The sequence below is a fragment of the Nyctereutes procyonoides genome, unplaced genomic scaffold (genome assembly GCF_905146905.1).
Source record: "Nyctereutes procyonoides isolate TBG_1078 unplaced genomic scaffold, NYPRO_anot_genome, whole genome shotgun sequence".
Lineage (NCBI taxonomy): Eukaryota > Metazoa > Chordata > Mammalia > Carnivora > Canidae > Nyctereutes > Nyctereutes procyonoides.
The window spans coordinates 6,447,257-6,471,783 of NW_026575033.1; the positions used below are offsets into that span (position 1 = coordinate 6,447,257).

The 24,527-nt window shown below is 40.5% G+C and overlaps 1 protein-coding gene across 1 annotated transcript in view; it reads left to right on the forward strand.

Moving 5' to 3' along the window:
- The window catches only part of ATP8A2 (ATPase phospholipid transporting 8A2), a 491,575-nt gene that overhangs the window by 331,580 nt on the left and 135,468 nt on the right, over positions 1-24,527 (forward strand). The window contains exons 30-32 of the mRNA XM_055317488.1: positions 5,347-5,408; positions 5,846-5,902; positions 7,322-7,429. Coding sequence (XP_055173463.1) covers positions 5,347-5,408; positions 5,846-5,902; positions 7,322-7,429 — 227 coding nt within the window. The remainder of the gene's footprint in view (positions 1-5,346; positions 5,409-5,845; positions 5,903-7,321; positions 7,430-24,527) is intronic.

Consider the following 24,527-nt stretch of genomic DNA (forward strand, 5'->3'; position numbering starts at 1 on the left):
GGAAGTGCTCAGCATCATGCTGGTTAAGATAGGAAAACAAAGGTTTGGTGAGATCATATCTCTCCACCTGCATTTTTGACGGTTCTCTCTTATGAAGGACCTTTAGAGAGCCTTGCCTGGTTTGGCCCCTGCCCCCTCACCATTCTAGCATACACCACCATGGTCCCACTCCACCTTGCTCACCCCTCCACCTGGCTGGGCGGGGGTCCCCCTCCATGCCTTTATGCAGGCTGATTTCCTCTTTGCATTCCTCCCAAATAGCTGTCTATACCACCCCATACTGCTTTATGTGTAGCAATGTTCTCACTCTCATTTACACAGATGGTGATCAAATAATATTCTGAAAGCTGGCTGGGGGAACTCGACCACTCATCTGGGTTTGAGGGTTACTTTTTCCCTTCCAAAAAAAAATTTAAAAATCACTTGCAATTTTAAATATCTGATTAAAATAACAGCTCAACTATAGAAAAGATGTTTTCCTTAGTGGATTGTTGGATTCTTAACAGTGCTAATAAGTTTAGGCAAAGTGGGAAGAAGTCATTTGTCAGCAGCATGCTTCAGGAAAACACTGGACAGTCTAAATGGGCTTTTCCATATTTGAACTACCAGCAAGCTATAGCCCATTGATACATTCATTCACAAATGTTTTCTTAGGACTTCTCATCTTTTCTTCAGTAGTATGTTATTGGCAAGATTTAACAAAGACGATGCCCACAAGTATTCGCTTCTAACACAGATGAAATATAACCCGCAAGAGAGCAATCCACTCCATGGGTATTTCCCCAACAAGGCGTGCAGAGTGAGGATTTGTGACTTGTATAAGGGATGCTATCTTTTTGAGGCTTTTGGCGGTCCCAAGTTGGTTTAGGGGTTTCTCCTTCATGGAATAATTTCTTTCCTGATGGTATTAGTTTGGAGTGGGGCAGGAGGTACTCTTTCCTCAGCAGAAAACAAGAATGCAGTCTGAGTTATCCTTCCAAAACGATGAACAGAAATAAAAGGTTGATCCTGTCTTCTCTAAAAGTTATTTTAAGCGAATTCAGATGACCGCAAGTGTAATCATCGTATATTAAATACCAGAGTAAAATGCCAGTGAGCATTTTACTCTCTTGACAAGGTGGAAATTAATGCATTAGAAAACCCTAGAAGCTACAGTTGGAAAATGTCTTTTAGTCTTCTCTGCTTTCTCTCTACGCCAAGTTGCCTGCAGAGTGTTCAGCAGTCTTAAGGGTCCCTATGGAGGTCCTGTCATCCTGGGTGAGCTCTCAGAGGCCCACAGGTAATCCCAGAGTTGGCCCACTTCTAAAGGCCATCTGGCCTTGTGGGTTGCCTCACTTTGTGCTAAAGCCTGGTGCTGTTCCATGTGCCCATGGTGGGACAGCTAGGTGTTGCCTCGTCCTCTCCTAGTCTGACCAGAGAGAAGAGGGTTCCCTGGTATGTTAGACACTTTCCCTTCAGGGTGTTTTCTGTATACCTCTATATTTCCAGTTCCTCTTTTGTCTTTCTATCATTGCTTTGGTTCTCACACCAGGCTATTTGACCCCTGGGAGACATTTGGCCATGTCTGGAGAAGGTTTTCATTGTCACACCTAGGGAGTGGGTAGTCCTAGCATCTGCTGGGTGGAGGCAGGGGTGCACCAAGCATCTGGCAATCCGCAGGACAGTCCCTCACAACAAAGAATAATCAGGAAAAGTGTCAGTAGTGACTAAGTTGAGATCCTCAGGACTGATGAAGTGCCCACCCTAACTCAGGTTTTGGAGGTTGCTACTGTTTCTCAGGTCTGTACACTGTGCTTATTTCCTCTGTGGTCACAGAAATCTAATTTTATGTCCTCCATAATTCTCACCTCATTAGGTTTTGACATTTCAAAGGAGTACCTTTTTTTTTTTTAAGATTTTATTTATTCATGAGAGACAGAGAGAGAGAGAGACAGAGACATAGGCAGAGGGAGAAGCAGGCTCCATGCAGGGAGCCCAATGTAAGACTTAATCCCGGGACCCTGGGATCCAGCCCTATGCTGAAGGCAGATGCTTGACCACTGAGCACCCAGATATCCTGCAAAGGAGTACTTTTTAATATAATTTTTTTTCCTCTCCAAGTTTTCTTTTATTCTTTGGGACCCATTTTTCTAGCTCAGTAATGAAAACAAACTCTTATTTACAGTTCTTTACCAAGTGCATGACCTTTTTCATGTCATTTAACTCCTCTTTGCTGCCCTAGTTTTCTTATCTAAAGTATGCAGGTATGTTTTTGTATGTGCATCAGCCAACATTAGAAATATTAGTACTAAAAAGATATTCAAAAATTGTCAAGTCACGATTGTAAACTTTGATTTTCAGTTTGGTCTCATACCCCTTCTAACTCTAACATCTGGTCAGCATTGACTCTGGACTCTGTTGGGGCTTAGTGTACATAGAACTTCAGGGCACTCAGGTCATTGTTCTTCATCTGTGAACATGGGCTGAGACTAGGAAATCCACCCTGAGCTAAAGTGAACAAAAAAAGATCTGAAACTTTCTGATTTCTACCACTACACACCCTGATGTACCAGTGAAGAGAGCAGACCTTGTAGTCTTAGAATTTTCTGTCTTAGGGATCCCTGGGTGGCGCAGCGGTTTGGCGCCTGCCTTTGGCCCAGGGCGCGATCCTGGAGACCCGGGATCGAATCCCACGTCGGGCTCCCGGTGCATGGAGCCTGCTTCTCCCTCTGCCTGTGTCTCTGCCTCTTTCTCATTCTCTCTCTCTCTCTCATAAAATAAAAATTTAAAAAAAAAAAAAAAAAAAAAGAATTTTCTGTCTTAGAGCAACTTTGGTGATAATTTAGTCATTTTACCTAATAAAATCCCCATCTTATAGATGTGGGAAAAGACTTAGAACCAAACATTTTAAGGAACTAAATAATGGCAGAGCTGGAACCAGAGGACAGGGCTGGAATACAGTCTTCTAAGGCTCATTGCTGGGATTTTTTCCCCACCAACTTGAGTCCTTCTTACCACATAATTTTTCTCAGTATACTTTTGTTCCTCTCTTAATAGCATCATGCTTCTTCCTTATCTGTTTTTCCAATTGTGAATTTAAAGTGTTGACCACTTGGTACCAAGTTTTAGTGTCACTCTTTTAATCAATATTCCTGTATTAATATGACCAGAATCAGGTAAATGCTATCACTGTTGACCTAGGTAGGTACTCAGGAAAAAACTTTAAATTACCATTGATTCCTCATGTTCTTTTCCATCCCACATCCAAATCCTAAATCCTATCATCTCTACCTTCAAAATATGTGCCAATTCCTATCACTTCTTTCCACTTCCAACATAGCCACTCTGGCCTGCAATGTCCAGTAGAACTTTCTGTGACAGTGGAGATGTTCTGTATCTGTGCTGTCCCATACAGTAGTCGTAGCCACCTGTAGCCATTGAACATTTGAAATGTGACTAAGTGTGACTGAGGAACTGAATTTTTTTATAGCAGTTTTATCAATACATAATTCACATACCCTACAATGCACTCATTTAAAAGGTACGGTTCTGTGGTTTTTAATATATTCATGTAATTGTGCAACTGTCACCTTAATCAGTGTTTGAGCATTTTCATTGCCCCCCAAAAGAAACCCCATAACTATGAGCAGTTACTTCCCATTTCCCCCCCACCAAAAAAATTTCCCAGTTCCTGACCATCACAAGTCTACTTTCTTCCTCTGTAGGTTTGCCTATTCTGAACAGCTCAAGAAGTAGAATTCTACAATGGGAATCACAAAAGATGGGCTTTTGTGATTGACTTGTTTCATTTAGCCCAAGTTTCTCAAGGTGCACCCATGTTATAGCATGTTTCAATATTTAATTCTTCTTTATTGCTCAAGAATAGAATAATAGGCGTTTTGAACTTTTTCTCTCCTTCCCTTTTAATGACATTCTGCCGGATTTTCAAATCTCTTCCCTATGCTTCGAGATCATTCCTTTGTAAGTCAGTGGCCATCTCTCTCTGTTCTCCTTGGATAACTCTTATGTTCCCCAACAGCAGTCCCATTAGGTGTATAACTAATACAGCCCGTAATGTTGCTTTGCAGTTCATCTTTCCTTATAGTCACAAATTTACCTACTAGAATCAGGAGAAAGGCCATGCCCTGGAGCTCAGTCTATGGCCCAACAATGACCAGATTCTGCCTATGATGCTACGTGGTCATTTTGGTGTTTTAGAAAACTAAACAGATCTTGAATCTTTAGTTAAGAGTCAGATTCTTCAACAAGCAAATGGGTAAATCAGTCAGGCCAAATATGTATGTATGGCAGCTACTGGGTTGGAAATTCGAACACAAAAATCCATATAATTCTTGGCCTGTAGGCCACAAATCTAAATTTGATTATAAAAGGAGATTAGCAGTGTCATCTAAAGAAACCATTCCTGGGGATCCCTGGGTGGCGCAGCGGTTTGGCGCCTGCCTTTGGCCCAGGGCGCAATCCTGGAGACCCGGGATCGAGTCCCACATCAGGCTTCCGGTGCATGGAGCCTGCTTCTCCCTCTGCCTGTGTCTCTGCCTCTCTCTCTCTCTCTCTGTGGCTATCATAAATAAATAAAAATTAAAAAAAAATTAAAAAAAAAAAAGAAACCATTCCTGATATCAAAACAGGCTCTGATCCCTCAAGATAATAATCAGAATTTTCACAGCAGGCTAGTTGATGGAAGTTAGACAATTCTATTAAAGCTCAGCCTTAGTGATTGTTTTATACATTGTAATAATCATCCTTAAAAAGAAAAAAGTGGAAAAGATAAAATTAAAGCTTCAAAATCCTAGTTTGTATTTTCTAGATGTCTCACATTAGATTGTTTGCATTCTCTCAATTTGTAGACTTCAGAAGTTCTTGCAGTTGCATATGAGAACGTGAATAATGAATATCCCCCCATATTTTCTGAGTTCAATAATTATGAATTGATTTGTATTCATGTAGTTACCTTCTTTTATTAGCCTATAGTTCCAGTTTGCAAAATAAATAGTAAATAGTAAAAGAACACTCAGAAAAAGTCTAATATTGTTATTAATAAGGATAGATTATTATGTTCTTACTCTTCTCTTTGTTTAAACTAATCTTTATAAAAATGTAAATTTCAATACAGTTTAAGTGTTTGGTTCAGTTTGTTGGAAACCTGATTTTGTTTGCTTCATTTAGAGAAAATATAAGATGAAAAAAATCAGTTAGAAAGAAGAGGCATTAGAATGACAGATAATGCAATTTTTGAAATTCTCCTACAATTTGATAAATGTTTCTAAAGTTCTGCTTTTATGTTCTGAACAAAACAGGTTACAGTGCTCTTCCCCAGAAGTTAGTAATAACTTCTTTGTTTTTCAGATACTCCGTTGGCCAGTGGCCATGCCACAGACTATTTATTTGTTGGAAATATTGTTTATACGGTAAGTTTATCTCTCTTTTTACGGAACCATTCTTAAGTGGCATATGTGTGGGCTCTGCCTCTGGAAACCTTTTATATAAGGTCTTCCTTCATATTATTTGTTTTAAATCTTTAAACTATATAGTGTAGATTCCTTAAAGCTCAAAATGGTTGTGAAATGCTTACCCTCATTCCCTAGCAAAGATTTTGCAGAGTCCAGATCTCTGGACAGGTGATTGATTACCAGATAGATCACCCCATTCTTCAAATGACAGTTTCACATCTACCTGTGAAAAAAGCAACACTGAAGAAGGTGATTTTCCCCAATTCTTTCCAAGCTAAGAAAAGCACAAAAGTAACTCCCACTGCCTCTGGAGGGAGACTTATGATTTCTCCTGGAAAGTAAAAATAAGTCACCAAGAATAATACATTTTCCCCAATTCCTGTTTGTTTTCACAGTATGTTGTTGTCACTGTGTGTCTGAAAGCTGGTTTGGAGACCACAGCTTGGACTAAAGTAAGTTTTCTCTGGAATTGTTTCTTTATCCACTATAGATATTTTGATAGCATGAATCCTTTTCAGCCTTGGGAAACCAATCAGCACTATGTAGCTATCTCATTTAAGTTTTGCATGTAAAAATTGTCATTTGATCTTTATCAGGGCAAATTTGCAATCCAAAATTTTCTGATGATTCATTTGCTTGGCACTTACTAACAGCTCTAAGCTATTAACAGTCCTCTCATTTCAAATGTATACACATGTTGTAAAACACACACACACACATACACACAGAAAATACAGAAGGACAAAAGGGAGAATATTTAATTTCCATAACTTGATAGACAAGAGACAGTTACCGTTAATGCTTTTAATATTACAGACTTTGCTCCATGTGTGTATTTTTAAGAAGATAGTGCATTTCAGAACATATAGTTTTGTGATCCTTTTTTCAGTTAAAAATATATCATGAACAACAACAAAAAAATATATCATGAACATTTTCCCATTTTTTTATACCTTAAAGTATACAACTACAAAATCTTTGTTCATGATGCAGGAGTATTAAGTTTGATCAGTATCCCATCATTTAATTATTCCCCAATTTTAGACATTTTGGTGATTTGCCACATTTCAGGGTCATAACCCATGTTTCATTTTTGTCTATCACTGCTGCTTAAATAGGATCCTAAATCTATGCAGGGAAGGTGAGGGAGAAGGCTGGAGATGAATGTGGAAATAGGGAATCCATTAAGTGACAATGGCAATTAATCCAGAGGAGAGGTGATGGTGGCTTGGCCTGGACTGTTGCAGGAAGAGGTAGTGAGAAATGGTCAGAACCCAGAGGTATTATTTTTAAAAAGCTAAAAGACCTTGATGATAGATTATATCATGGAGTGCAAAAGAAAGGAAGAAGTCAAAGGTCATCATATTAAAAGAGCAAAGAAGAAAAAGCCAGCAATTCAGCAGATTTTTAAAGGATTGTTAAGATGTAATATCCAGCCCAGATTTGTAAAAAAAAGTTCTTTGGAAAATGAAAGTAATAATTAAAGTCTCAATAAGTAAGAACATCTTGTTCTTTCTGTCCATTCAGTGCATTCTTACTGGATTCAGGAAACATAGCTCCAAGTTAGAGCAAACACTGGTGAGGAACAGCAAGGGGCTGGCTAAAACTGTGGGATGGATCTAGAAGGTCAGCTGAGGTGGTGAAAGCACCTGGATCTTCAGGGTAGTTTGCAGCCACCAGTTCTTTGAATTCATCGTGTAACATTTTGAGACAAGATAATTACAAGATGGAACCTTCCAATGGCTGGTGACTAGTCAAAATATTCCCATAAAGAAAAGTGGCCTGGCCACAGGGATTCTGCTGCAGGTGGAGTTCAGGTGGCTCTCCTGTATAGCAGAGAAGCCCCACCTGAGTGTGTGTTTCCTTTGCAGTTCAGTCATCTGGCTGTCTGGGGAAGCATGCTGATCTGGCTGGTGTTTTTTGGCGTCTACTCAACCATCTGGCCCACCATTCCCATTGCTCCAGATATGAAAGGACAGGTCAGTGCTACTAACTGTGAGTGGGCTTTCCCTGTCTCATGACACCAAATGAACTTCAGGAGTGGTTGGTGTGGCCTGCTTCCATCAAAATTCATCAGGAGGGAAACAGACCAAATCAAAACACCTGGAAGAGGTTGTCTTGTCCTCAGACATGGCATTTGAAATTTTAACTATTGGATATTATCAATTTAAATCGTCTGACCTACCTGGTACATCCATATTTCCATAATGAATTATATGTTAATTACACACAGTTCTGTTGCATACAGGTGGTTTCATGGTCCTTGGAAAACTGGAGATGTTTGAATTTTTCACAGTCCAATGACTGTTGATGGTGGTTGTGAGGTTAAGTGTATTATTATGCTCTGATAATTAGTCACCTATGAAAGATAAATCTAACAACTCTATTAACCAGATCATTAATTAACCAGACTATCTCATTATTCATCACTTGAGCTAGAGAGGCTAAGACTGAAGACTGATATACTCATTTGAATTTTTTTAGTATTTTCTTTTCTTTTGTATTATCTTTATCCAGTGCTTGAGACTGAGCTATCAATAGTGACAAACTGGATCTTTGAATCCCCTATTGGGTCTGGGGAGGAGTTTGACAGTCCCAGGTTCCAAACCATCTCAATTTACAAATGAAGCTATGCAGGCCCAAACACTGTAGGCCTACCCCATAGACCCCTATTTTGGGGTCTGCTCATAGCCAGCACTGTCCTAAGACCCTGGGAAGTGGCTGCCCCAGGCTCTGTGCTTTGGAGGCCCCTGAGCTGGCCATCCTTGGCTGGGTATGTTTCTCTTCACAAGATGAGAAGCCCATGGTACAAAGAGCCAGAACCCTCCTTCTAGTCCCTTTGCTGGATTCTTAGGATCTTAAGTTTCCTTCCCCAACAGCCACAAAAGCCCACTTCCCAGGCCTTCCTGGTCCTCTGCCCCATATTCATGCCTTTGTGAGCACCCTTGGCCCAAAGGGCAGCTAGTTGCAAGGATATGCATTGGGCCAATTGTATGTTTGTATCTATATACCCACCCCCATTTGCATGAGGACACTCATACTATGGAACAGAACCAAAAATAAGAAGAGAAGGTCTAGGGTCAGGGGCTTCCTCTGGTGTTGTTGATCTAGAAATGCATATTTTAGGGATGGGCCTGTGCATGGCACATCTGGGTATCACCTTAGCCTCACTTACTCTGCAGAAATAAGCCCAAACTGCTGGGCCTCCCCAACTCTAAATATATGTGCAGCAGCTGTGTCATGTGAGACAATCCAGGGGTGGAACTTCTTGCCTTTTTCCCTTGGCAAATCAGTAGCTGACATAGCCCAGGATGTCCTGGACCTCCTCAAGCATGGGTGCTGGGCAGGACAGACACACCCATGTCTGCAGAAGCAGACAAGTGTGTCCCCTGATGCATCTACACTGTCTGGAAGGAATGAGGACAAACCCATAACACACTTTGCAGTTCCTTTCTAAACGCAGGTGATAGAGGAGATTACAGTGCACTGAATGAGTTGAGAAGATTGTGGAGCATTTAAAGAAATCAGTTCTATTTTAAAGCAATAGTGATTCCCATCAAAGTGGAGAGCCTGCCCTTAGAGGAGTGGCCCTCATCGTGTTGTCCATCAAAGAGGAATCGTCTCATTCCTGGGAGGGCTCATCCCACTCTCCCACTCCAAGGCCCAAGAGGTCCTACAGCAGGCTACCCAGTGCATCTCGGAAATGCTCGTGATTAAACACGGAGGGAGGGAGGTGAGCCGGTCTTGAAGGAAACAGCACCTCCTGCTCCTTGCCTGGATGAGCCAGAGCCAGAGCTGCTCTTCTCAGAGGGCCCCGGGGCTTCCCAGCGAGCTACCGAGCTCACTTTGCCCGGAAAAGAAAAAAAAAAATCCTACTGCAGTCAGTTTTTTACATGAGAGGAGAGTGACAGCTGGCAGAATGGAATCAGTCCCTGTGTGACTGGCCAACAGGACCCATCCTGGGGCCCTCAATAGAGAGATGCTCTAGTGTGCACCCTCTGTGTGCATTTGCAGCAGCAGCAGCTCTAATTCAATGATGCGCAAGCGAGGCAGGTCTCTGACTCTCACTCCAAGCAAGAAGTCACTTGCCAAGTGCAGACAGGCCACGTCTGCAAGGCAGACACTATTAAGGTGCCACATATTCACTATCCAGGTTGGATGCCGGTCCGTGGGGTGTTAGGGTTCAGCTTAATGGTGAAGTTTCTGTGGTTGGGGACTTTTTGAACACATTTAACAAGGTATTCCTACCATCCCATCCCAAAGCAAAGAAATGGTAATATCAAGTCACATTTCACTTTGGTATAAAGTTTTTTATTTTTTACATATTCCCCGTCATTCTGACTTTTTTGTTTGGTTGGTTGGTTTGCACAAGGCAAATGGTGTTTTGAAATCGAAAATAGCTGACTGAGACTGAGGTTCTCATTAGATGTTGAATGAGATGATTAATGTAGTTAATACCCCCCAGGACTTCCAAGTGGGTATTCTGCTGTCTCCGTGTAAAGAGCTGTTTATTATCACTAGTCTTCCTCCAGAGGAGACCTCTTAGTGGGGACAGAATATCAGAAAACAATGTCAGAACCAACTGAACATTCTTTCACCCGGGTCTGCGGCCCAGTGGTTCATTCATTCTTTAAATATTTTTGAAGAAGCCCTTACATGGAGAGTGGCCAAAACTAGCCTGAGGTCTCCCAAAGACTTCCTTCTGCCTTAGGAGGAATTACAGGCTATTGTAAAGAAAGATGGGAGCTGGGCTCAGGTACAGGCAATAACAGGGCTTCTTGGGATACGGTTGAAAACCTGCCCAAGCCATGGTCATCCCTTTGGTTTAGGTTGGTATTATGAACTCAGTGTTTATGTCCTCACCTCAAATTCATGTGTTGAATCCCTAAGCCCCGGTGTGGTGGTATTTGGAAGTAGGGCCTTTGGGAAGTAATTAGGTCATCAAGAGGATTTGTGCCCTTATAAGAAGGGGCTAGAGAGCTGGCTCCCTCATTTTTTGCCATGTTGAAGATAACAATGAAAAGTTAGATGTCTGCACCTGAAAGAGGGTCCTTGCCATTACCGGACCATGGCAGCATCCTGATCTCAGATGCCCAGCCTCCAGAACCATGAGAAATGAATGTCTGTGACTGATAAGCCACCCAGTCTATGGCATTTTGCTACAGCAGCCCAAGCTGAGACAGTTGGTGAATGCTTAGGAGTGAGGGGTACTCTGGGAAAAGACTATTTTTATTGTTGTTGTTGTTGTTGTTGTTATTGGATGTTCCCAGTGATTCATGTAAATCATTTTTTGTAGTTCACAGAGCAGTAGGATTTTGGCAAATGAACACAGTCCTTAGGAGCTTTAGAATTAAACTAGTGTCTAATGGCAAACAGCATTTCTCACTTGGGAGCCCAAGACAGACTCCCCACACAAAACATTCTGTCTATTCATAACATCTTCAACTGTTAAAAAGATGCATTGTTTCTGCTAGGGTTTCTTAACGGATTTGGTTAAATATGTCTTTCTTTGTCTCGTCCACTGTATCTGGACTCTTTCTCAAGAAGGAGAAGGCAGGTTTTCCCTCCAGGGCACAGGAGGAGAAGGCTCTAGATGAGAGTGATTTTCCACTGTCAAAGAGTCTTTATCTTCCCTCCAACACCTCATGATATGATACACAAAACCCAGCCAGACAGTGAGCCAAGATGTCCCAATGGAAGTTTGTGAAATCAAAGAAGTCTGTGTACTTCCTCTCCTGAAAGTATGCAACATTGGTGGGATTTTAAGGGACACCTGTTTTTCCATTTTTCTAGGTCCAAGCTAGATCTAAAGTGAATTAAAAACTCAAGTTGTGTCAATCCTGGTTAATGCCAAAGTCCCCTACCAGGGAAAATATGTGCTGATGTTTTTCCATAGGGGACCATATATTTTTCTTTCTCCCAATAGCATAACCATGGGTTACAAGCATCTCCATAATGGGTCCCCAGAGCCAGTGCTTGAAGGTAGAAACTTAGAAACTTCATTTAGCTTAGAGTTGCCTGCTGAAGGAGAACTTTCAATTAGAGAGATGAGGAAAACTATCTAAACCTAGATCGGGAAACATATTTATATTTTCTTCACATACTTCTCAAGGCTTTTTGACTTGAGTATCTGAAGGGATGCCATCTCATTTGAAGTCTGTATAAAAGTCTAGAGACCTGACCCAACTAGCTTTGTAATAACCTTTGGTAAATTGCTTAACCTATGTTAATTTCCTTATCAACAAAGTCAGGATAATATTACCCCCCCCCCCTAATTATCTCAGAGGATGTGTTTCAGATATAATAAGAAAACCTGAGGGAAATAGGAAACATGCCTGATCTTTTTCGTGGAGTAACCAATTATTTTTTAACTTTTACAAATAGAAATATTGTGACTTCAATTCCTAATTCTTTTGGCCAAGAATTTTAACATTGTATAGGTTCTAGATATGCTGTTTCTCAGTAAGGTCCAGTGACCTACCTGCATCTGAGTCATCTGGGTTGCTTGTTAGAAAACAACCTTCTCCCCACCCAGAGAATATATTCTTGCAATACACACACACACACACACACACACACACACACACACACAGAACCACAGTCCCTGGGTACATAGCCCCAGCCTCTGAAAGTTTAATAAAACTCCAAGCTATTCCTCCCTTTAATGTTTGAGAACCACTGCTCCAAAACACCTAAAATATTACCCTATCGCAGTGTTTGAGTCATGCAGGGTGTTCTAGGAGAAGATGGTATATTGAAAATATTCACAGATGATTTATGTCCTCTGGGCAGTGGTTATGTAAGACATGGCAGGTATCTACGCCAGTGACTGCTTGAAGGCACCTAGCTTTCTAAATAGAGAATTCTACTGAAAGACATTACATCGTTCACCATGGAAAAATATTCCTCATCAACTTTGGTGTTTTTCCTTTAACGTTCTTTTCATTGCTAGTAAAACAGAGAGGAAAAAACTTTCACTTCAAAGCCTACAAACTGCTAACTTTGTCTGCAGTGCCAAGCTCTAGGCTCCAGCCAGTTTCTGGCATATGACAGGCTTTTTTTTTTTAATCCTAAAGACAGGAGTGGGTTTACATTTGAATTTTATACTCACCCTTGTGTATACAGTACAAATCCCAATGGACTAAAAGTACACAGAAAGAGGAGTGGTTGCTGCTTGGCCATCGTTGGTCAAAAGGATCCACTACTTTTCTTCCCTAAGTGACTCCTTGCTCCTGGAATTTATAGCCTGGTAAGATCTCAGGCCCAGGTATTTTCCACACAAATGTAAAAAGAGGGGTTTTTGTTTCCAGGTGGCATATGCTCTGGGAGATGAGAGAGGAGAGTAATGGCCCCATGAATCACCATCTTTGCTCAGCTGGGGTTCCAGGACATCTCTATAGGATAAAGTCTGACCAGGGTCAGGAGAGGACTTGTGCCCAGGTTAACCTTCCTGGTGTGAGATATGGTTGTTTCACCCCCACCATCCATCCTCTACCACCCTTTCTGAAGGGGCCTAGGATGTAGTCAAATACCAGACCTTGTGTAAGAGACCCAGCACCTTTGGGGAGTCATTTTCACCTCTGACTCCAGGGGAGAGCTTGATCCCAGCCCCTTCTGTAGTAAGTGATTCAGAAACCTTTCAGGAGACACAGGAGACATTCATTGGCTTCTATGTCAGAAGTCCATTTGCTCCTGAAAGAAGTCCATCAAAGAGATGGGCTTCTCTTATGTGTAATGTAGTTGCTACTGTGCTGCCCAGAGCTGTTCAATTACATGGAGGGAAGCTACCTCCAGTGTCTTGCTGCTGCCATGAAAGATGTGATCTAAAAACAAAAAACAACCAAAGTCTCTTATGTGATTGTTGAACCACCAAAAGAAAATAGCCTCAAGTCCCCCCGACCCCACACCCATGCTTCTTGCTGCCTGTCATCTGAGTAGCAAGTACCTAGGAAAGATATGCCACCCACACATAAGATGTTAAGATGTTTCTTTTATAGTCATCAGCATATAGTCAATCAAGGAAATAGGTGCTTTTAAAAAAAAACAAGCTTAAGGGTTAACATTATATTATACTATTGTATTATATTATACTATATTCAAAGTTGGGGACTTACAGATTTATTTAAAGATATGGTTAAAAAAAAAAAAGTAAGATACCCAGCAATAAACCTAACCAAAGAGGTAAAATATCTCCAAAAACTTTAGAACACTTGTGAAAGAAATTAAAGAGGACACAAAGAAATGGAAAAACATTCCATGCTCATAGATTGGAAGAACGTATATCATTAAAATGTCTATACAGCCCAAAGCAACCTACACATTTAATGCAGTCCCTATCAAAATACCACTAGCATTCTTAACAGAGCTAGAAAAAACAATCCTAAAATTTGTAGGGAACCACAAAAGACCCCGAGTAGCCAAAGCAATCCTGAAAAAGAAACAAAACTTGAGGCATCATGATTCCAGATTTCAAGCTATATTACAAAGCTGTTGTCATCAACAGTATGGTAATGCACAGAAAAAGACACGTAGATCAGAACAGAAGAGATAATCCAGAATCAGACCCGCAACTCTATGGTCAACTAATCTTTGACAAGGTAGGAAAGAGTATTCAATGGGAAAAAGACAGTCTCTTCAACAAATGGTGCTGGGAAAACTGTATTGCCACATGCAAAAGGATGAAACTGGACCACTTTCTTACACCATACACAAAAATAAATTCAAAATGGATGAAAGACATAAATGTGAGATAGGAAACCATCAAAATCCTAGAGGAGAACACAAGCAGAAACCTCCTTGACCTTGGCCGTAGCAACTTCTTACAAGATACATCGTCCCAGGCAAGGGAAACAAAAGCAAAAATGAACTTTTGGGACTATATCAAAATAAAAACTCTACACAGTGAAGGAAATAATCAACAAAACTAAAAGGCAGCCTATGGAATGGGAGAAGATATTTGCAAATGACATATTAGATAAAGGGTTAGTATCCAAAATCTGTAAAGAATTTATCAAACCCAACACCCCCCAAAAAAAAAATAGCCCAGTTAAGAAATAGGCAGAAGTCATAAACAGACATTTTCCCAAAGAAGACATACAGATGGCTCACAGACATATGAGAAGATCTTCAGCATCACTCATCATCAGGGAAATGCAAATGAAAACCACAATGAGATACCACCTCACACCTGTAAGAGTGGCTAAAATTAACCCAGGAAACAACATGCTGGTGAGGGTGCAGAAAAAGGGGAACCCTCACGCACTGCTGGTGGGAATGCAAACTGGTGCAGCCATTGTGGAAAACAGTGTGGAGGTTCCTCAAACAGTTAAAAATAGAACTACCCTGTGACCCAGCAATTGCACTACTATGTATTTAGACCCAAAGGATATAAAAATGCAGATTTGAAGGGATACATGCACCCTGGTGTTTATTATAGCATCATTATCCACAATAGCCAAACTGGGGAGAGAGCCCAAATGTCCACTGACTAATGAATGGATAGGAAGCTGTGATATATATATATATATATATATATATGCAATGGAATACTACTTGAGCATCAAAAAGAATGAAACCTTGCCATTTGCAATGGTGTGGATGGAGCTAGAGAGTATTATACCAAGTGTAATAAGATAGAGAAAGACAGTTATTCTATGATCTCACTCATATATAAGATTTAAGAAAGAAAACAGATGAACATATGAGAAGGGAACCACTGGATTGCCACAGTGGTAGAGAGGGGTAGAGAGGGAAATAAACCATAAGAGACTATTAACAATAAAGAACAAACTGAAGGCTGATGGGGGAAGCTAGATGGGGATTAAGGAGGGCACTTGCTGTGATGAGCACTGAGAGTTCTATGTAAGTGATGAATCACTGAATTCTACTCCTGAAACCAATATTACCCTGTATGTTAACTAAGTAAAATTTAAATTATAAATAAATAAATAAATATTTGGTAAAGAATTACTTTTAATGTCACAGTTACTAGTATTTTAGGTAATAACATCCCAGAAACATCTAACATGAATACCACAAGCTTGTAGGAATTATCTTATTGGAATAACACAGCAGCATTGAATAGAGCAGGTTCTGTTTTCCTCAAATAATGTACACAAGCCTATGACCTAGCTTGTGTGAAAAGTGGTCAGCCTGATAGGTAGAAAATCCCATCAGTAGAGACTTGCCTCTTGGCTTGAAATAACTTTCTGGCATCTTCTTTGTACAAGCTTTCTTGTTTATTGAATTTGGCCAAATTATTTGCTAAAGCCTGATTTTCATTCTGGCTTTTAAACTCATACATTTTGTGTAATGATAAGATTGACTTGCTGTGTTTCTGGATGCCGTTTTTATCTGAATAAATAACAAAATGAGAGCAAAATGAAAAAGGACTCTGGTTTCTCCTGTTATCTGTTAACTCTTATCACCTGTGATGACCAGGGGCTCCTCCTCTCATGTTTGCCTTCCTTAAAGGCACCACACACTAATTCCTGTCAGAGACAATCTCTACACCGGGAAAAATTTGAAACTATAACCAAAAATTCTTTATCGATAATGAAAAGAAAAACAAACCTTCCCTTGATCAGAGATATCAAGATGAGTTCTCCCAGGCCTATAAATATTTGGGCTCTAAAATCAGAAAATTCAGGCATCGAATAACAGTTCCATCCGAACATGGCCTTTGTATTTGTTTCATGTCATGCCAAGTTGTTTTTGTTTGCCTTTCCCTGATTTCTGAACAAGGGGGAAAGTACATTTTTAAAGATTCTTTCCACAGGCAGGAATGGGGCCAGCACCACTTTCTCCTGGTTACTTCTGTGCCAAGCCTGACGGGATCTGCAGAAGTAGTTTGAGTTTTGGGGTCACCAGAATCAAACCTCTCTCTTCAGTGCAAATCCTGACATTGAAAGTGGAATTTGAACCCTGTTAACCTAATGCCTAAGAATACATAAAGTTGAGTCCATTGTTCGTACTGTCTGCAACTGTGTTATTTTGAGCCTCCTTTTCATCAAGTATATGGAGTAGATAGTATCTACTTTGGAGTTAATAGGGAGATTGAAGGCCACCTGGATGGCTCAGCTGGCTAGGCATCTGCCTTTGGCTTGGGTCATGATCCCAGAGTCCTGGGATGGAGCCCACATGGGGCTTCTTGCTCAGCAGGGAGCCTCCTCCCTCTCCTTCTCTGCCTGCAGCTGCTTGTGCTCTGTCAAATAAATAAAATCTTTTTAAACAAATAGGGAGATTGAAGAAACCAAGGCAGGTGAATAATGGTCGGTGATGTTTACCGAGAACTATGTCTCAGACAGATGTACCTTCCTGTAAATACAGGAATAAATTGCTATACGTTGGCAATTACACAGTGAATCACGTGTTAGCTCACCTGATAAACCTACCAGCCCTAGGAGAGTACAGAGGGTTGGGAAGAAAGCAGCAGCACTTTGGTCCGGCTATGGAATGGAGTAGCTGAGTCTTGCCAAGTCTGCTAGACTCCAGGGTATGGATGCCCACACGTGGTCACCATAGAGAGCACCCAGGGTGATGCATGGTCCAAGCCAGGTGTCAGTTGAATCCCCTTAAAATTTTACTCTTATTCAGTTGCATCTGAAATCACTTGCCCTGCAGTGTAGTAGAATTTTTAAAACATGATCATAGAGTCAGAAGCATACACATACACTGAGTTTGAGCTGCAATCTTCTGGCCTCGAACCCCAGGAAAGAAGGTTTCAGACTATGTCTTTTTTTAAAGTACCTCATGGAAAGCCTAATTTTTTAGTTCCTGCCTCCTTCCCCCCCCCACACACACACACACACATCCACCCACCACAACTGTTCTCTTTCTTTTGGCAGTTTATTTTATTTTGGCCTCTTGTTTCAAGGATGCTGTGTGCTAATTAGAGACCAGGCGGCTTTGATTGTGAGTTATTTTTCTCTTCAGTGAAAGGTTTTGTTGTGGTGTTAGCATTTGCCATTCATTCGGATGTTAATTTTTTTAAATATCTGTCAGCAAATTAAAGTACACATTACATGCTGATTTTGTTTGTTTGTAATATTTATACTCCGTGGTCACAGAGTACATTTGATGTGGTTTTGAACTTTTCCTTTCTCCAAACATGTGGAAATGTGTATGTGGGGCACTGGAGTTGAGAGATTCTAGGCAGGGGTTGACTTGCCCCGACATCTGCAGAGGAAAATAGCTTTGTCTGGGTGACCATCGTGGGGGAGCATTGTCCTCCTGCCCAGAGATAACAGGGTTCTTCAGGTTTGTTCTGTTTAGGAGGTGGAGAGCTGCCTGAGAAAGGCCAGCACATAATGGATTTGTGCAAGGAAAGATAACCTTGCAAGAAAGGTTAGACTCCATAGAATCACCACGTGCTATTAAGGGCAGGCCAGGACCTTCCTCTTTTGTATAAACAGTGATATAAAGCTGCTGTTGACAGAACCTAAGAAGATGAAAATAGTGAAAAGATTTAAAGTAGGCAAGATCTTCAGTTACGCTTGCGGCCACTGACATCACAAAATATCAGAATTCGGGGCACCTGGGTGGCTCAGTGGTTAAGCATCTGCCTTCGGCTCAGGTTGCGATCCTGGGGTCCTGGGATCAAGTCCTACATCGGGCTCCCTGCAGGGAGCCTGCTTCTCCCTCTGCCTATGTCTCTGCCTCTGTGTATCATGAATAAATGAATAAAATCTTAAAAAAAAATCAGAATCCATCAAGATTGTATGCTTTTTGAACCAAGACTAACCAGTTATACTAAGTGCTTGGCATTCCTTTGGCTAAATATGAGAAAAGAGAAACACAAGTTTCCTGTGTCTGTGCCTATAGTGCACATTCATTCATGAGTTTTGCTTTAGTTTTTTGATTACCACAACCTGATTGTAATATAGGATAGAAACTGAAAGAAGGACATGTTTAAATATGTAGACTTCTGAGCAAGTCCCACCCACTCGGCTCAGCAGCAGCAAACATGCCTTTTGCATCCTAGGTGCCAGAGCATCTTGCCACCAATCCCCTGCCCTACATCTGCTTCCCATTTTTCTGGCCCCTAAATCCCTTCCCCCTTTTCCAGAATGTGTTGTTTAGACAGTGCTGGTTCTGCCTCTGCTCCACCTTGGGGTCTGAATCTGCCACCTAGGACGAGCCAACCAGGATATTCATATCATGGGCCACGGTGACTGATCCAGGAATGGGCATGATGACCCACACTGGGAGTTTTATTCTACAGAAACTAGTAAGGGAAGAAGAAAGCACTCTTGCTGCTGGGTTTGTTATACAGGGATGATGTCAGGCTGGAACTGCCAGTGACCACCACAGAAAGAGAGCCTGGCTGGGGATGAACAGGGCACAGAGGAAAGCTGAACTGAGAGAACATGGCACTGAGTGCACTGCTGAATCTAGCTCTGCTTGAAGCTGTATAAATTGATATATTCCCATTTTTGCTCAAGATCATTGGAGTTTGATTTCTGGTACTTCTGAAAATGAAGAAATTGCTAAGTCACAGACACAAAAGGTAAAACTGACTGAGTCAAGTTAAGATGAAACTCTCATATCCTTCTGGAAAATCGGCAGTCATTCTGCATATGATGCAGAAAAGCAGCTGGTGAACTTTTCTACTTTGTCTCTACATTGAGCACCAAGGGATATTGCCTACGTGTAGCTTCCCTCACCTCCTTCCCCACCAAAAACAAGAAGACAGCCTTGGGTAGGACTAATTGTTTGAGACAGAGATGTTAAGAAACGGAAGTTTTTCTGAGAGAGGTCTTTTCCCCTTGACAGCCAATAATTCAAAATGTGAGAGTTGAATGGTCCTGAGCACTGCCATCCAATAGAAACATAATGGGAGACATATGTATAACATTCAGTTTTCTAGTGGCTCCATTAAAAAAGTAAAAAATCATAAGTTAAATTAGTTTTATTAATATACTTAGCCCAACATTGAAAGAAATTATTGAGATAATTTATGTTCTTTTTTTGTACTAAATCTTTGAAATCCCCTGTGTATGTTAGACGTATGGTACATCTCAAGTCAGATCAGACCTGGAGCCACCTCTGGCCAGTGGCCACTGTACTGGACAGCACAGCTCTTGACCAACTAAGAATTGGAAATACAGCTTCATTTTCCAAAGCTCAATTTAGTGCAAGTAAGATTAAGAAGTAAGGAAACCCAGCCTTAGATAAGATTGGGACCTGGGAGAAGCTTGGTCCAAGTCCCTTCCCTACATGCAGGGTAGTGACTACCTAACTTTCATTGTAGCTGCTTGCTCTTAAAAGGGTCTTGACTCTTACATAATGCTTTCCCTAAAAATTAAATCAGACAACCAAGCTCTTAATCTATGCTTATTAATTGCTTTAAGCAGAGTTTATAAACCATGATTTATAAAGTGTGGGTCTGATTTTAAGTAGTTTTTCCAAAGTGTTGGCCAGACATTTCCTCCTGAATGTGGGAGAGAAGGGGTCAGGATCCAGGACTCTGGTCACATTTATGTCACACTGCAACCAGCTGAGCAATAATAATCTATGGCACCAAAAATAAATTAGATCTGTTACTAATAAATGGTTAATTTGTTCAATACGTGGCAATTTCTAAGTAGGATTATTATGTCATTTCTTTTTTTTTTAAAGATTTTATTTATTTATTTATTTGACAAAAAGAGCACACACAAGTACACAGAGTGGTGGCATAGGGAGAAGCAGGCTCCATGCACTGGGAGACCAATGTGGGACTCGATCCCGAGTCGCCAGGATCGCGCCCTGGGCCAAAGGCAGGCGCCAAACTGCTGCGCCACCCAGGGATCCCTATTGTGTCATTTCTAAGATCATGTGAATCCTGTGTCCTTTTTTCCTTATAGAGTTCCAAGCCCCTTTTCTCCATCATGATACTTAATACAAGCCCTCTGTCATTTTAACCTCCTAAATATCTCTTACATATATCTTTCTCTCTCCATTTTTAGCCCATCCAGTTAGTTGGTCCTATAGCATTTTTTGCCTAGACTATTGCAGTAGCCTTCTCACTAGCTATCTATCATCCAGTCTGTCTGGATCCATTGCTCTACTTATAGTCAAAATAGGCTTTCAGGACACAAATCTGATGTGGTTGTTCCCCTGCTTCTTGTTGCCTTCAGGATAAAGTTCTAGATTGTTTACCTGGTTCCCGAGGCCCTGTGAAGCCCTGACCCACTCCTGTCCTACGGTTCCTCACTCCATCCCCGCCGGTTTCTCACTTCCTGGAGTGCTTTCACAGTGCTTTTGCACCTACTTCTCTCCTTCTGAATAGCCTGGTCTCTGCCTTCCACCTAGCTAATGTTTATATACTTTTCAGACCTCACATGAGTCATTACCTCATGAGGGTGCCCTTCCTTGCATTCCTGACCAGAATTAAATCCTCTTAGCATATGTGCCCTTAACATTACTTACCTCTCCTTTTGTTGCACTTAACCACAATGAAAAATTTACACGTGTACACAAAATAATACCTTATACCCATTAGGATGACCACTATTAAAAAAAATAATAACAAGTGTTATGAAAATGTAGAAAAGTGAAATCCTTGTACACTGTTGGTAGGACTGTAAAATGGTGTATCACTGTACACCAGGTACAGTAGGTAGTATGGAAGTTCTTCAAAAAAATTAAACACAGAGAGGCACCTGGCAGCTTAGTAGGTAGAGCATGCAGTTCTTGATCTTATGGTTGTGAGTTCAAGCCCCACATTGGGTGTAGAAATTGTTTAAATAAATAAACTTTAAAAAATTAAACACATAATTGCCATTTGACCCAGCAATTCCACTTCTGGGTATATACCCAAAAGAATTGGAAGTAGGCTCTTGGAGAGATATTTGTACAACCTTGTTCATAGCAGTAGTATTCACAACAGCTAAGAAAGAGGAACAACCCAAATGTCTGCTGACGGGTGAATAGGTAACCAAAAGGCAATCTATATATACAATGGAATATTATGCAGCCTTCAAAAAGAAAGAACTCCTGTCATGTGCTGTAATACATATGAGCCTTGACATTATGCTAAATGAAATAAGCCAGGCACAAAAGGGATAATCCATTATGATGCCACTCATATAACTACCTAGAAAAGTCAAGTTTATAGAAATAGAAGGTAGAATGGTGGTTGCCAGGGGCTAGAAAGCCAGGGGAGAGACGAGGTAGTGTTTAATGGGTATAACAAAGTGTCAGTTTTGCAAGACAACAAAGTTTGAGATATATTGCCCAACAGTGTGAACACAGTTAATGCTGCTAAACTACATACTGAAAAAGGGTTAAGATGATAAATTTTGTTATGTGTTTTTTTGCCACAGTTTTTAAAAATGTGTTTTAAATACATTGATGTGATTTCATAGTTTATATCAGTTTTTTCCTCTAAACTGGAAGCTATAAGAGGAAAGTGAGTGCTCTTCAATATAGCCTTGAAACCTGTCTCCTGTCTTTCCTAGCATTCAGTAAATATTTAAATGAGTGAATTAACAAAATTAAATGAAACACCTCTCATATTGAATTGGGGAATGGATTTGGCTTTGTGCAATAGGTTCTTAATATCCATTTGCTGAATTGATAATGAAAACAGATGCCACACATTCAAACATTTGGAAATAGCCTAGAAAGGATCTGTGCGTAATAAGTGATAGTTTAATGAATTTAGCATTTTTCCTTAAGTGTGCTAAAAAAGCAGTAGCTAAAAAAATGTGTTTTTCCCACCCAAAGAATAATTTCCAGATTATTATATTTTTAGAACAGGGTGCCCAGGTGACTCAGTCAGTTCAGTGTCTGCCTTTGACTCAGGTTGTGATCTTGGGGTCCTGGAATCAAGCCCCATGTCATCGGGCTCCCTGCTCAGCGGGGAGTCTGCTTCTCCCTCTCCCTCTGTCCCTCCCCACTGCTCATGCTTGCTCTCCCTATCAAATAAATAAATAAAATCTTTTCAAAAAAAGATCTCTAGAACATCTCCATTTAAAATTGTAGCCAGGGATCCCTGGGTGGCTCAGCGGTTAAGCGCCTGCCTTCAGCCCAGGGCATGATCCTGGAGACCAGGGATCAAATCCCACGTCAGGCTCCCTGCATGGAGCCTGCTTCTCCCTCTGCCTGTGTCTCTGCCTCTCTCTCTCTCTCTCTCTTTAATAAATAAATAAAATCTTTAAATAAAATAGGGATCCCTGGGTGGCGCAGCGGTTTAGCGCCAGCCTTTGGCCCAGGGTGCGATCCGGGAGACTCAGGATCGAATCCCACATCGGTCTCCCTACATGGAGCCTGCTTCTCCCTCTGCCTGTGTCTCTGCCTCTCTCTCTCTGTGACTATCATGAATAAATAAATAAAATCTTTAAAAAAATAAATAAATAAAATAAAATAATAAAATAAAATAAAATAAAATAAAATAAAATAAAATAAAATAAAATAATAAAATTGTAGCCAGGCTACTTTAGCTTACGTGGGTGATATCTGGGATATAGTATTTATTGATACTGGTATTTGTAAAGGATTGATAGTAAGGTTAAATTATTTCATGGCAAGTGTTTGTTTTGGAACTGCTAGTAAAGGAAAAGCAAAAATGGATAAAGATGAATTCTTGAGTACACAAGTGGAGAAAGTGCTAAGCTAATCATTATCCAGTGGTCTTAATATGGGAGATAAAGCTAAAGATAGTGCATTTGGCAGAAATGTAAGTTCTCTAACCCACTATATCAGTGGATGGCATTTTCCTTATTATATTTTTTTTAATTTTTTTTTAATTTTTTATTTATTTATGATAGTCACAGAGAGAGAGAGAGAGGTAGAGACATAGGCAGAGGGAGAAGCAGGCTCCATGCACCGGGAGCCTGACATGGGATTCGATCCCGGGTCTCCAGGATCGCGCCCTGGGTCAAAGTCAGGCGCCAAACCACTACGCCACCCAGGGATCCCATTTTCCTTATTATATTGAAGGGACTAATATATTTGGAGTAATAAATATAAGTTCATAGTTAGGTTTTGGTCAAAAAAAGGTCAAGGTTAGGGAGAATTTAGGTGGCAGCTGGCCTCTGATAAATCTGGGATGATTTCATGGAAGAAATAGACCTTCTCTGTGGGGACTGGACCTCAGCCAGATGGTGGAGCATTCCAGGCTCCTTGATTGCCTTAGAAAAGAGATTTAAAGCATGAGTGGATCTGGAACCAAGAGCCAAGTTGGGGCATAGAATTTTAGTGTCAAGTAAAGTGATGTTACAAGAAAAGGAAAAGTTTATGATTTGAAACTTTTTGTCTCTAACAGAGCATCATAAGTAAAGGAAAGAAAAGCAGTCAGTAAAGTGATTCTGTATCCAGTAAAACCAAAAGCGGAAGAAGAGAGGAAGAAAATGAGGGAGGGAAATGTGATTGATAACAGGGAGCACCAGAAGTCTTAATGTGACAGAGAAGGCCAGGTGGGACAAGGCAATCTGGAGGGGGAGGGTTTTCACATTTCACTGAAGGAAATTGCAGAGTTATTGAGTTTCCTAGTCATAGCATCTAGAAAGAGAAAAATCGACCATGCATAAAAGTTCTATAAGACAGGAAGTCAGGATCTTCCCTTTTTATGATTAATGTGGGAAAATTAATTCTTAGAAACAAAAGGAAATAGAGGACATATGAGTTATTTTGTGTTAACTTATCTGACTACTAAATCATTTAAAGTGAAAAAAAAAAAAAAAGCCCTTGCCTGGGTGGTAAAACACATACACACACGTACACATTGAATTCTTCCATCGTTCAAAGAGAATTGCATTAGGGCATTATGGTAGTTTTCTGTAATATAAACTTGTTGATTCTAAATGCGATTTTTTAAAATATGAGATGACCATGATTTTAGAAAACAACTTATTATGTCAGAATAGTTTGTTTTGAACAGGAAATATAAAATCAAGAAGCAATTTTAGAAAACTAGCAAAATTGTCTACTTGGGGATTTGTTCATTTTGTTAAAAGAAAAACTAATCCTTTTCTTCCCCAGTGTTTTTGATGGTTCAAACATAGTGGAATAACCTAATGAAGGCAGTATTCTCATATACAGCATGAATGTGAATTCTGCTCAAGCTTTTTTGAAGTCCTTCTAACATAGGTC